Raw genomic sequence first — 12,693 nt, forward strand, 5'->3', positions numbered from 1 at the left:
CTGTGGTGTTTGGAGGGAGGGCTGGGTCTGAGTCATGTTTGGCCTGGCCTGGCCTCCTCTCTTGCAGGCCCCGCTCTGCTTCTCTTCTCCCCCATGCTGCTGCTCCTCCGGGCTGGGCACCTTGGGAAATCGCAGGGTGTGTCTGATTACCCAGAGGAGGGAGACAAAGGGAACAGGAGCAGTGAGGAAGGCAGAGCAGAGGGGGTGGGGGTGCTGAAATCAGGCAGTCTTCAGTGCAGGACACAAGAGGGGGGAGGAAACTTTCCGTCACTTTACACTGGCCAAGAAGCTGCAGTGACGAATACACCAGTGCTGCCCTCCAGCCAAACATGCTGCTTTCCAGCCCTCTCACAGGGCTGCCGTCTTCACCTGGGGAGCAGCTGCCTGTGTTAGTGAATGGCCTGGCCACTGGTTCCTACCCCAGGGTCTGTATTCACTGGGCCGGCAGGCTGTGTGGGGCGCAGAACCCCTCCACAGCCAGTTGCAATCCCACGCGCCAGAGCAATGCAATGCAGATTCCACAACAGATCTGCCATTGGCCTCAGCAGGAGCAGGATGAGTCCTCACAGCACAGGCCGCTGGGGTCACCATGTTATGCAGGGCAGCTGCTAACTTACATCACTCCCCAGTATTGTTTAGCTCACTCAGTGCTTTTTAGCTTCAAAGCTGAACCCTCCTGGCACCCCTGGGGAGTGGGGAAGGCACTTGCCTTAGGGAGTCAGAGCTCCTGGCTCCCAGCCTAGTGCTCAGACCCTTTTCTTCTCTCTCCCAACTACCAGCTCGTGAAACAGTCCAGAGTTTTAAGGTTTACAGCCTGCTCTGTTTATCGGAGCTGCGAGCTGACTGCTCTTTTCAGTCTATAAATTTCAAGGTCATTCTGTGTTCAACCTCGGATGATAAACAAGTCCGGCGAGGCCATGTGAGGGGAATAAATATATCTCTGTGCTGTGCACCCATCCTCTTTTCCCCACCTCTCGCCCTAGTTCCACTTCTGCCCCACCAATCCTTCTCCTGCAGCAGATTCTAGTTACAAGGACCTGCAAAATGCACAGCCTTGGATTCCCCCCAGGAGCCTGGCCAAGGGGCTCTCAGAGGAGGAAACGAGAAAAGGGATGGCTAATCAGAGCAGTCGTGGGGATAAATGCACAGCATCTGCCAGCTGCGGTGTATCGAAAGCTAGAAGCTCAACCACTGTGGGAATGTAAAAGGATACATACCCCGGGGGGCCTATGCCCCACAACGGCCATGCAAAGCCATTGACAGGTGTAGGTACGGGGCTGACTGGTTCAAACTCTGGCCAGGATTTTAAAGCGACTTGATTTTGGGGACCTCAGTTTCTGGCTGCCCAACTTGAGACACCGGAAGGGGCCCTGATTTTCAGGCTAGGTCATGCACCCACCCTCTCCTTTTCCAGCCTCTGCAAGGCATCTCTGGCTGAGCATCCAAATAGCTCGTTGCTTTTGGAAACCTTGACCTCAGATACTTTTCTTTAAAAAACAAACACACACTCCCCTTCCTCCCCCCAGAAAAACCAAATTCCATTTCTTTCCTAGCAAACGTAACTTCCAGACGCCCTGATGCCACAGAAGCTGCTTGGGCCACCCTGACCCAGCTTCCGCTGGCTGGAAAGAGCTCGCTGCACCCCCAATGAGGGCTGCCAGTTCCCATTAGACACAAACCCTGCCGAGCAGGTAACTCCTCAAAATCCACCAGGTGAGCACAATCCCCTCACTGGTGAACAGGCCAACTGACCGGCGAGCTGTCTGGGAATGAGACCGGGCTGCATGTCACCCACGAGCGCTGCTGAAGGCATAGCAGCGATTTCATACACAGACCCTTCAGAGGCAGCTCTAGCGACGTTCAAATGCAGGGCTGGATTCTAACAGCTTTGCTCAGGTTCAGTAGCATTTTACTCCACAAAATGCCTCACTGGACATCTAGCTCAGTGGCCTGATTTTCTAAAGTGCTGAGCCCCCAGCAGTTCCCATCCACAGACAGACCTGTCCAGCTCCTCAGCTAGTGGGAAGCAGCGCGGCTACTCAGCAGCAGACACTTTACATCAGCTGAGGATCTGGCCCCAGATCCTTGTGTGCCTAAAGTGGCTTTAGAAGCCCAAATTTAGGCACTTGGGTTTTAAAAATCTTAATTAAACCCTCCGAGCCTTGCCTTCCCCATCAGTCAAATAACACCTGCCTTACCAAGGTGCTGGGAGGCTGGGTTAATTCAGGCTTGTAAAGCACTTGGAGATCTTCAGGTTCATATAATTCATATTGTTACAATGTCTGTAAATGACAAACTGCCAACTGACTGAAATGAACACGTGTCTACAGCTCCACTTGCTGGGAAAGCAACAGACATCACTTTACTGTGTCAACCACCTGTCCGGAAACCGGGCTCTGTAACTTTACACATCTCATCTGCATGTGCGCGAAGTGGAGAACAACATCTCCAGGACACTAACTTACACGTACCTTCCAGTGCTAATTTTGGGTCTCCCAAACTATGCTTCAGACACTGGTAACCAAGCCCCAAATTGCTGAGTGATGGAAAAATCAGGGAGGGAGGGACATACAGGGTCCCTATGGATCTCGTGCCTGATTCAGCATCACGGAAGGGGGATGAACATTGGCTGGGACACACGTACCACAGGAAAAGGACAAGATGGAAGACTGGGGCTAAACTGTAAAAGTGGGACATGTGGATCCACATGAAGAGTTCTATCACGGTGCCATTTCTCATTCTACTGCGGAGAACCCCCTAAACACTAATCCACGCACTGCAGTAAGCAATGCTGGGCATCACTGTAGAAAATCCAAATTCCTCCTCAAAGCTTTCAAATACTGAGCCTCATGGCTGGGTGCAAAAAGTCAGAGGCTTCTGAACAGTTGCAGAACTGGGCCCATTTTCCCTGCAAGGCTGCCAGGGAGCAGGCTACTTGGGTAGCAGTGTAGCAGTGGCTGGCACCACGTCTCCTCGGCACATAACAACCAAGCACAGGTGGTAAGTACCTTCCTGTAACTTTTACAATTCAGCCTCCTGGTTTCTCTGCTAGCTGTAAACGTGCAATGGCTACACCGCACGTTCACTTACGTCTAGTGCGACGAACAGCTGAACTTCATGACTGGCATGGCTAGCGGCCTTTTTAAACAGATATATATGAAGACAATTATCTGTATTTTTAACTCTGGAGAGTTAAAGCTGTGATTATCTTCACCCTGGCCTGCCTCTCAGTAGCATGACCTGCAGAATGATGGAGGGCAGCCAATGCAGCTGTCCCTACGCATCACTCCTCCAGCCTGGTCCTCCCTTCTCATCCTGCAGAGCTACCCCACCCCCACCTGAAGGAGAAAGCAAAACACTTTAGACCACTGAATGCACTTGTAACTGGAGCAGAGAGCAAAGCAAGGAGAAAACAGCTTCCTGCATCCCAGCAGACAAAACTCCGTGTGTGCATGTGTTTGCGTATACTCGCGGTTACACATACACACAGGAGCACACACACACACACTGCACCCAGAGAAGATGGCTAGGTTCTTCACCAATCCGAAGTAAAGAGCCGAGAGCTTATCTTTACAGGAAAGTCACACCGGTTATAAGTCAACGTGTTTCAGCATGGGCTAGCTGCATACCCAGGGGCCAGGGTGTGCATGGTACAGCTGCACTGAAGCCCATCCTGCCATGGCTTCACTGCTACCTTCTCACGCCATCTTCTAAAGCAAAGCCTTCCCGCAGGTGTGAACCGCTGACTGCAGCACAGACGTACCTATAGTTAACCCAGTACAATGCCCCCTGCTGACAGTCAGTCAATCTGGTACAAGAGGGATTGCCCAGTTCAGCTGGGGTTGCTTTCTAAAGACTAAAGAAGCTACTTGTAAAGCAGAGTAAGAGTGTGTCCACATGGGGAGTTATACCAGTACAACTAGACCATTTAATTATACTGGTATAACTGGTCAAACTTTCCCAGGCAGCCAAGCCTGGAACACCTGCAATATCCCGTATTTCAGCACAGTGGCTGCTAGGAGGAGTGGCACAAAGCCCCGGGGGAAGCCTGTTTTAATGTTTATCATCCCTGAAAACCGGTATTTGTTTGCCAGGGCAGATATGTGCTGCCTCTGGGGGGAGCCTGGGATAAAGCATGGCTCTGGGAAACTGATAAATGCTGCTGCTGTTGTGGTGTGAAGCTGGGTTAACAGTCAACCTGAGCACCACCCTCCCCCTTTCTCACGGGGATTAGTAAGGGGGGGAGGGAGGCTGGGCTCCTTCCTCTGCCTAAAGGAGGAATAACAAATTCAAACAGGCCTGAACTCTACAGCAGGAAAGCAAAGAGTGACAGGGCCAGCCTTATGGCCCTGTGTCAGAGCAGCCTCAGGCAGCCCGGCCAGGACTCACCCGCAGCCCCGTCTCTTAGCAGCTTTGCAGCAGAATCCGCCATTCCCACAGGAAGTACAAACAGCATCTTTGATTCTATTCTGTGAAGTGTGCTTGCTAATAACCTCACCACGTTCCATGCAAAAGCAGGAGCAAAGCCTAGAGAGCTTGTCTGTCTCCCTCAAGTACATGCTGGAGAGGGTAGGCACCTCGAGGGGAACTTGCTTTCCCAGTCTTTGGGCCAGCCAGGCTATTAGCCCTCAGTACCAGCTTCCTAGGCCTGAACCACATGCTCCCCGCATCGCACATTGGCTTCTCCTTCCACACAAAGCAGTTCCCCCCAGGGAGTTGGGACACCTCCCTGGTAGAAGTGAGGAGAGAGAGGAGAGAGGAGAGAGAGAGAGAGTTGTGTGTGTGTGTGTTGGGGGGGACTCCCATTGCCAGGGGCCCCTTCTCCAAAGGCAATTCCACACAAAGGGAAGGGAGGGAACCGAGAGGGCTCTCACTCTCCCACAGAACCGACTGCTGCTGATGCAGAGCAGAGGGGAGCAACGATCGAAAATTAATTTTAGAATTTGTTTTTATATATGACATCTTTCTAGGAGGCTGGGGATTGAGGAATCGGTTGGCTGAGGGGGAGGGGAGATGGGACCAGGTACCTGCCACCTCCTCCAGAAGTCTGGCCACATCCCTGAAAAGCCTGAATATCCACCTCCTTGCTAATCTAAAAACACCCTGCAGCTGCTTCCCTGTCTCCACATGCAGCCCCAAGTTATGGGAGGGGCCGTGTCTCCATTTGCCCAGTGTCTACGGGACAATGAGAGATCCCATAAAAGTCCATTCACACTCATCATGGCAGAGGTGTAGAGAGTTGCAGCATGTGTGGGCCAGTGACTTGCCCTGCTTTCCTCACAGCTAATTAATGTCTAGATGTTTAAATGGCCTCTCTCCGCCCCGGGAACAATTTAGACCCCAGTCCCCTTTCCAAGCTGTAAATGAGTGATCAAAGCAGTTTCTTCCCTGTAAACAGGACGAAGCCACTGAAGGAGAAGCTGCCCACAAGTGCGGATCCCAATGGCCTCTTACTGACTGAAATTGACTGAATCTATGCAATAAGTCACAGATCACAGGTCACCAGAGCCTGCCATCGATAAAGGACAGGCACGTATTGCAGACAGTGACCTCTGTCTTACTGCTGTCCACAACCATCTATTGCTTGTCTGTGACACAGCAGGGCAGCGTGGTGCCCTTTATTCCACTTTCCCTTCAGAAGCTGTTGCCAGCACAAGGTTCAAAGACACAAGGCATTAAAGAGCTTTAGACAAGGGCTGGCCTGATGAGAATGGGGCTGGTCAGCAAATGCACTCATTGCTAGGTTCCGGATAAAGACCTAATTAATAAAAATGCTCTTTTTTTTTTTTTTTTTTACTTCTGTCGTCCCCCTCCATCTTAGGGGCCCAAACATCAGTTAATGATGCCTGTCAAGCTCCCAGCGAGGGAGGCAAGCCTTATCATTATCCCCATTTTATAGATAGGGAAATAGAGGCCCGGAGAGGAGAGGTGAGTTGCCCAAGGTTATACAGCATGTCAGAGGCAGAGTTGGGAGTAGCGTTCAGCAGTCTGGAGCTGTCTGTTCTGTGCCTTAGGCCCCCAAATCACTTCCACATGCCCTCACTCAGAGCAGCACCATACTTCACAAATGGTCTTGCTCAGGCTGAGGTGCACCCACTCCACGTAGTGCCATGGATATCCGCAAGGCTGGCAGAATCAGGTTTCTTATGGTAGGCATGAAGGAGACAGGGCTAGGGGAATGCAGAAGGACCCCACAGAATTTAGCCGTGCCTCCTGGCTCCAGCCATGGCCGATCACTGGCACTTCCCAGGAAAGATCCCATCCATCATGCACCCCTGACACTGCCATAACACTGTACTTGGGAGAAAGATCTCCCTAGCCGCAGCGTGAGGAGCTGACACCCCTGCGGCCTGAGGCACAACCTCCCCTGCAAGAGGCGTGCCAGCCACACAGCTGCCAAGGCTCCCACGGGCAGGGAGGATATCCGGCCCCTTTGCCAAACCAGCTTTGCTGGCTCTGCTTCCGAGTCACCTCTTCTTACCTGTTTTTGTCCACGGCATCCTGCTCGTCCATCTCATCTGCGCTGCAGGTGGCGCTGGAGTCGCTGTCGGGGTTGAGCCCGGCAGCTTTGCCTGGTTTATGACTCTCCTTCTTCTCAGCTTTGGGTGCCGCCTCTGCTCCCACCGTGCTGCTGACGCTCTCCGTTTTCTTCTCACTCGCCTTGTCTCTCTCTGGGCAGTCCTCGCTCTCCTCCTTCTTGATTTCGCTCTTGCAGGGCTCCTCGCTTGGCTTCTCCTCCGGCTCCTCCGTTTTCACCACGTCGACCACCAGCTCCTCCTGCGGCTTCTCCTCACTGTTGGCTGGCTCAGCAGCTGCCTCCTGGGGCTGTGAGGTGGTGTTAGCGGTGGGATTAGCTGCAGTAGCAGCATCAGCATCCTCCGCCTTAAGGGCAGGTTCTGGACCGGAGTCTCTCCCAGGCCCAGGCGTGGGCTTGGGCCCATTCTCTCCACTTTCTTTGGCTTCAGGCCTCGGCGAGGGAATACTCTCAGTGTCCGAGCTGTGATTTACTGCAGCTGAAAGGAAATCGAACCAGAATCAATCTCTATAGCATTCATTACTACCCTTTAGACATCTTATACACAAACATGAGGAGAGGAGGCAGACGCAAGAAGGAAGGTACTTCCTCAGCTTTGTGAAACACTTTCATTCCCCTATGAAAGGCCAAATTCTCTTCCCAGTTACGCTGGAGTAACCACACTGGGGAAGCAGGATGCATCAGTGTCAACTGGCAGCAAGAACGGAGCCCTAAGTTTGGAAATCATGAGCGTCAATGTCCCACCTGAAGCAGACGACCACATATGGTTTGTTATTTCCCCCTCTCCTCCAGCATCCAGAACATTCCATTACAGCGCATTCAATTCAGTAACGGCCCAGAGGGGCCCGACTGCCAGGGTGGGGCGGAAATGGTTTCAGAGCTTCCATCAGTTGGGTTTAGGCTTTGGGTGGCTGGGAGCTGAGTGAGCCACTTTACCTGATTCCCTCATATTTCAGAACAATAGCTGCAAGCTTGGGCCGTTCCTGGATTACTATTCTTAAATGTCGAGAAACAAAAATTGACACTGCCTTGATCTTATTTAGCACTTTTCATCAGTAGATCTCACAGCGTTTTACAAAGGAGGGCAGCATCATTAGCCCCCTTTTACTGATGGGGAAACTGAGGCCCAGGAGGGGAAGTGCCTTGCCTGAGCTCATCCAGCAGACCACTGGCAGAGCTGGGAATAGACCTCAGCTCTCCTGAGTTCCAGTCCAGTGCTTTAACAGCAGGCCAGTGGGAATCCCCATTATAATGCAGTTATGTATTATACACGCCATAACAAACCCCAGAATGGAGGGGAATTTTACAGTGTGTTTCACTGAGACATTTGTGGTCAAATTTTCAGAAGTGCTCAGCACCCAGTAGCTCCTGTGGAGACTCTCTCCCCTTCCCCCAACACACACACTTCCCTTCCCTCCGCAGGAACAATGGGAGCTGAAGATCTGGTCTGTTCATGTCCCAGTCATGTTGCTTTCCCACAGACAGGACTGTGTTTGGGAGTAAAACAAGAACATAACATAAGAACAGCCATGCTGGGTCAGACCAAAGGTCCATCAAGCCCAGTATCCTGTCCTCTGACAGTGGCCAATGGCAGGTGTCCCAAAGGGAATGAACAGACAGGTTATCAAGTGATCCATGCCCTGTCACCCAGTCCCAGCTTCTGGCAAACAGAGGCTAGAGACACCATTCCTGCCCATGCTGGGTAATAGCCATTAATGGACCTATCTTCCAAGAATCTATCTAGCTTCCTTTTGAACCCCGTTACAGTATTGGCCTTTACAACACCCTCTGGCAAGGAGTTCCAGAGGTTGACAGTGTGTTGCGTGAAAAAAATACTTTCTTGTGTTTGCTTTAAACCTGCTACCTATTAATTTCATTTGCTGGCCCCTTGTTCTTGTGTTATGAGAAGGAGTAAATAACACTTCCTTATTTACTTTCTCTATACCACTCATGATTTTATAGACCTCTATCATATCCGCCCCCTTAGCCACCTCTTTTCCAAGCTGAAAAGTCCCAGTCTTATTAATCTCTCCTCATACGGAAGCTGTTCTATACCCCAATCATTTTTGTTGCCATTTTCTGAACCCTTTCCAATTCCAATTGGCGGACGCATCAAATCCCCATCTCCCATATGCTGTGTATTAGGGTCACTGACTTTCAGTCTGGAACCAGCAGCCCCAGCTTGTCGCCCCAAAGCACGCCCTTCAGGTCTAACTCCCGTCCCAGCTGCGTGGGATAGAGACATCAGCTCAGCCTCCTGGCTACTTTCCTCATCTCTTCTGCACTCCCCCTTCAGTGGTGCCGTGGTCTGACCTTCTCCTGGCCCACCCCATACAGGAGCAATACTCTCCTGTTCCTGCTACCCCACATAAAAATGAATTCCAGGGACTCCCTTCCCCCAACTGTGAGGGGGAATTCTCTCCTCCCCAAACCCCACAACTTCTGGTCAGAGAAGGGAGAAGGTCTTGTCGACCTACCCGGTCTCTGAACTGGACAGCAAAGTGCTGGGATCCCATAACACGTGTCCATAACACGTCAAGCACAGAAAGAAGCATGCTCCTCTCTCTGCCTGGCCTGAGTGCAGGTGCCTGTAGGCTGGGTGCCATTCTAATAATGGAGCCCAGCCTTAAAAACCTAGGGACAGGGTCATGAATCCAAGAGCCAGAACCCTGCGCCTAAAACCAGGCAGGCGGAAGCTCTCTGTTGGCCCTATTAAGCAATCACACATTTAAAATGGCTCCCTTCACTCTTCTTTGCATTGTTCCTGAAATTCCAACCAGCCCTCGTCAAGGCATCGGGGCCAGTTCCAGTGCGATCAAGGCCTAAGCCAAGGTTCCAACCTCTCTGCTTGCCTCCCAGGACTGCATCACTGTGACTGTGGGTACCAACCTTCCCCTATCCCGGCGGCCCAGCCATGAGGAAATCCATGGCAGCAGCAGGAGCCTTCCACACATTTTTGTTTAGCAGCCAATACGAAAAGAAAGGAGATCAGGATCAGCTGGGGGAAAAATATCCCAGAGTTTCAGGACAGGTTAATGATTAAGCATCCCCAAATCTATGGGAAATGGCTTCCTCCTGAGCTGAAAACACTCACGTCTAGATGCAGGCAGGCATTTCAGAGCTGAGACAGCTTTTTTTCTTTGGCCCAAAGGGAGGAATATTTGGAGTGAACTGTGCCTTGGCAAGATGGCCTGCAACTCCTTCAGGGAGTTCCTGACCCAAGGGAAAGGGTGTGCTCCATCAGTGCGAGTTGAGGACTCTCAAAATATCTCAGAACGTCACAGGCGTAGGGTCAACATGAACTTGCTTTGGGATTTAAGGGCAGTGCTCTCACCCTCAATATAGTAAGGATGGGAGGGAAGGTGAGATTCCTTCCAGACACAGATCTGTATCAGTCTGCAAGGCTTTCAAGTTGTATCCAAAATGGATGGACGCAGATGAACAGTATTCTGCTGGCTTTACATCTGAGCACATCAAAAGTATTCCACTTTCTTGGCAGAAAAATGCCCCAAGGCCAATAGGAATTTCAGCCTTCCCTGATGTTTATTTACTTGTAATAAATCAATGAAACAGTCACCCAAGGACGATGGGCCAGGAATTTACAGTATTTAGGCTGGACAGAGATTTATGGTGTATTTGGCCAAAGCCTCGCTCAGAAATGCACCCGCTTCCCTTCCCCAAGTGAAATAGGGTCTGCTGTGGCCGAAGAGATGTCTGCAGGTATTTTGCCTCTGGTTCAGCCAGGCTTTAGATTTCCATGGGTTCGTTCCCAATATTGCGAACCTGCTGCGAGCATGGGGAGCTGAATTGCAAATGAGTTGTGCACTGGCTGGCGAGGTGCATCCTACAATTAGTTATCCAGCCTGGCTTTGCTATAAGAGGCCCATCCATTGAAGCGTTAGGTGATCCATACATACACTTTGCGCTTGCGAACCAGGTAGTTCAGACACAGGCAATTAATCATGCAACAAATTCATCCAAAGCCCTCTCCTCTGGTCAGTATTCATTACGCCGAAATGCATCCCCAAATGTCACAGGGGAGCTAGGCAAACTGCTCAAGCATACCGCTGCTCTGACATTTCTGCTCCTGTGACATTTCATCCACTTGGCTTATAGCTTTGTTCAGCTCAGTAGCCCACTTCAGAAATATAGTCTCATCGGCCTCACAGGATGAAGAAGAGATGAGACTTGAAGCTGTTAAAATGTAAAGCTTCTAAGTGTGTCAAGAGATCTGTCTTCAAGTCTTTCATCTTAAAACACATGGTTTTACTCTGAACAGCTCCCACAAAGAGCAAACCACATCTTACACCAGGTCTGTTAGTCACAAATCACCCAGCACAGATTTACCTGGCACCTGCCTTATCATGAGTCACTTTCAACAATGACTTGAAAAGATTTGCAATTTCCAGTCCCATTAGCCTGGTCTCCAAGGCCAGGGCTCAGCATGGGGCCAGCACTGCTGGTTAAATTATTAAATTACTTTGACAAAAGTCAAATGGGACCATTACCGTAAATTACACACATTTTCCCAAATTCACGGCTGAGGTTTCTGAGCTAGAAATAGCTAAAACTGTCACTTTCAGTTGATTCCCCTTCTGCTCAAATGGGAGAGTGGAAACTGCCTGCCTGAAAGAAGATATTAAAAAATGCAGAGGCATGCTGACCCTGTGGCTTAGCAGCTATTGAATGTGCTGCTGCCACGAAGAAGAAGGACTTTCCGAAGCAGAAGTCACGGGGTGTTTGTTGTTTAGCTCAGAAAAGTCATAAAGGCAATGCCCTAAAGAGAACAGGGCAATCTTGGCTCTACCAGCCCTCCTGCTGCTTCATTCGTGGGGGATCTGAGTCAGCAAAGCACGTCAGCCTGGGCTTCACTTAAAGCATGTGAGTAAGAGGCCTCCTGATTCAACAAAGCACTTAAGAATGTTCTTAAGTTATGCCTCATGCTCAAGTGCTTTGGTGACCCATAGCCTGGGGCAGCGGACAGGATAGTGACGCTTACATTGCCTTACGACTGCCCCTATGCCCCCCTCGACCCGCGCGGCACCTGCTTTCCAACCCTCACACCTTGCTGGGTCAGGCAGGGTGAACAGGCCTTTGTTTAAAAGGAAACCCAATCTGATTTACAAAAGGCTAGAGGTGCACAAGGCCTAGCAATGTGGGCACTGGAGGCTAATCACAGTGCGGACTCTTCGCTAGGGTGATGGAAAACCGAAGGATGTGCAAGACAACACCCATGACCAGCCCAGAGATGCCCAGTGGTAAGGGATCGGTCGGAGGATATAGGGTTGTGTCCTACTAGGGTGGCAATGACAATTTGGGCCAGGAGTAGTAATGACTGAAAGTGAAACTAACAAAAATTCTCTCTCTCAAAACGGCACCAACTGTGTTCCTGGAGGGCCGCCTAAGAGAGAGGCCAAAGCATAAATGGGCTGCGGCAATAAACCTCCTGTCCGCGGGTAACCTCTCCGGAGCTAGGCAGCGGGGAAAGGCTGGCGCTGTGCATGCTCTCCCACTCCTGGTAACAGAGGACTGGAGCTGCCAATCAAACCCCTATCAAAACAACCCCCACACAGTCTGACCGCATCCTGGCTATCAGCTGACCAGGGTATGGAACTTCATGGCCTCACACAAATAAACTTTCAGCAGCCAGGAATCAGACCGGGGCTGTGACCGAGGACAGTCCCTGCGACCGTGAAATCTGGAGGAGCCAGAAATGTCAGTGCTTCCGTGTCTCCAGTGCAGCGTGAAAGCGTCGCCCTCGCATATCCTCAGGGTGCCAGAGCCACTCCACTCCTCCCGCTCAGGAGATACTCTTAACCAGGGAGACCCATGGAAGCACTGACATTTGCAGGATGAAAACGCCTCTCCTGCCACCTGCCCTGGCAGGAAAGGGCTGCTCAGCTGCAGCCATGGGTCCAGGGATGAAGCAAACAAACCTGAGCCAATTTCCCCAATGGCCGTCGCCCCTCAAATGCCTCACCTTCCGCCTCCTCGGCCATCTCCTCTTCATTGCCGCTTGTCCCAGATACCTCCATCTCCTCGTCCTCTGCCATGGGAGGGAAGGCAGCTTCTTCATTCTGAACGGCAGGGGCTTTCTTCTTCTTCCGCCTTGCGTTCCTTTCTTTCTCCTGTGGGAGAAGCAGTCAAGGTCAAAGGCA

General features: G+C 51.2%; 1 protein-coding gene across 19 annotated transcripts in view; it reads right to left on the minus strand.

The window, feature by feature from the left end:
* NCOR2 (nuclear receptor corepressor 2) overlaps window positions 1–12,693 on the minus strand; it is a 428,298-nt gene that overhangs the window by 71,965 nt on the left and 343,640 nt on the right. For all 19 annotated transcript variants that reach the window (XM_075060010.1, XM_075060008.1, XM_075060007.1 and 16 more), the window contains 2 exons: window positions 12,516–12,663; window positions 6,482–7,013 (listed from right to left, as the gene is read on the minus strand). In XM_075060010.1, coding sequence (XP_074916111.1) covers window positions 6,482–7,013; window positions 12,516–12,663 — 680 coding nt within the window. The remainder of the gene's footprint in view (window positions 1–6,481; window positions 7,014–12,515; window positions 12,664–12,693) is intronic.

Source organism: Chelonoidis abingdonii, chromosome 22 (genome assembly GCF_003597395.2).
Source record: "Chelonoidis abingdonii isolate Lonesome George chromosome 22, CheloAbing_2.0, whole genome shotgun sequence".
NCBI classification, from domain to species: domain Eukaryota; kingdom Metazoa; phylum Chordata; order Testudines; family Testudinidae; genus Chelonoidis; species Chelonoidis abingdonii.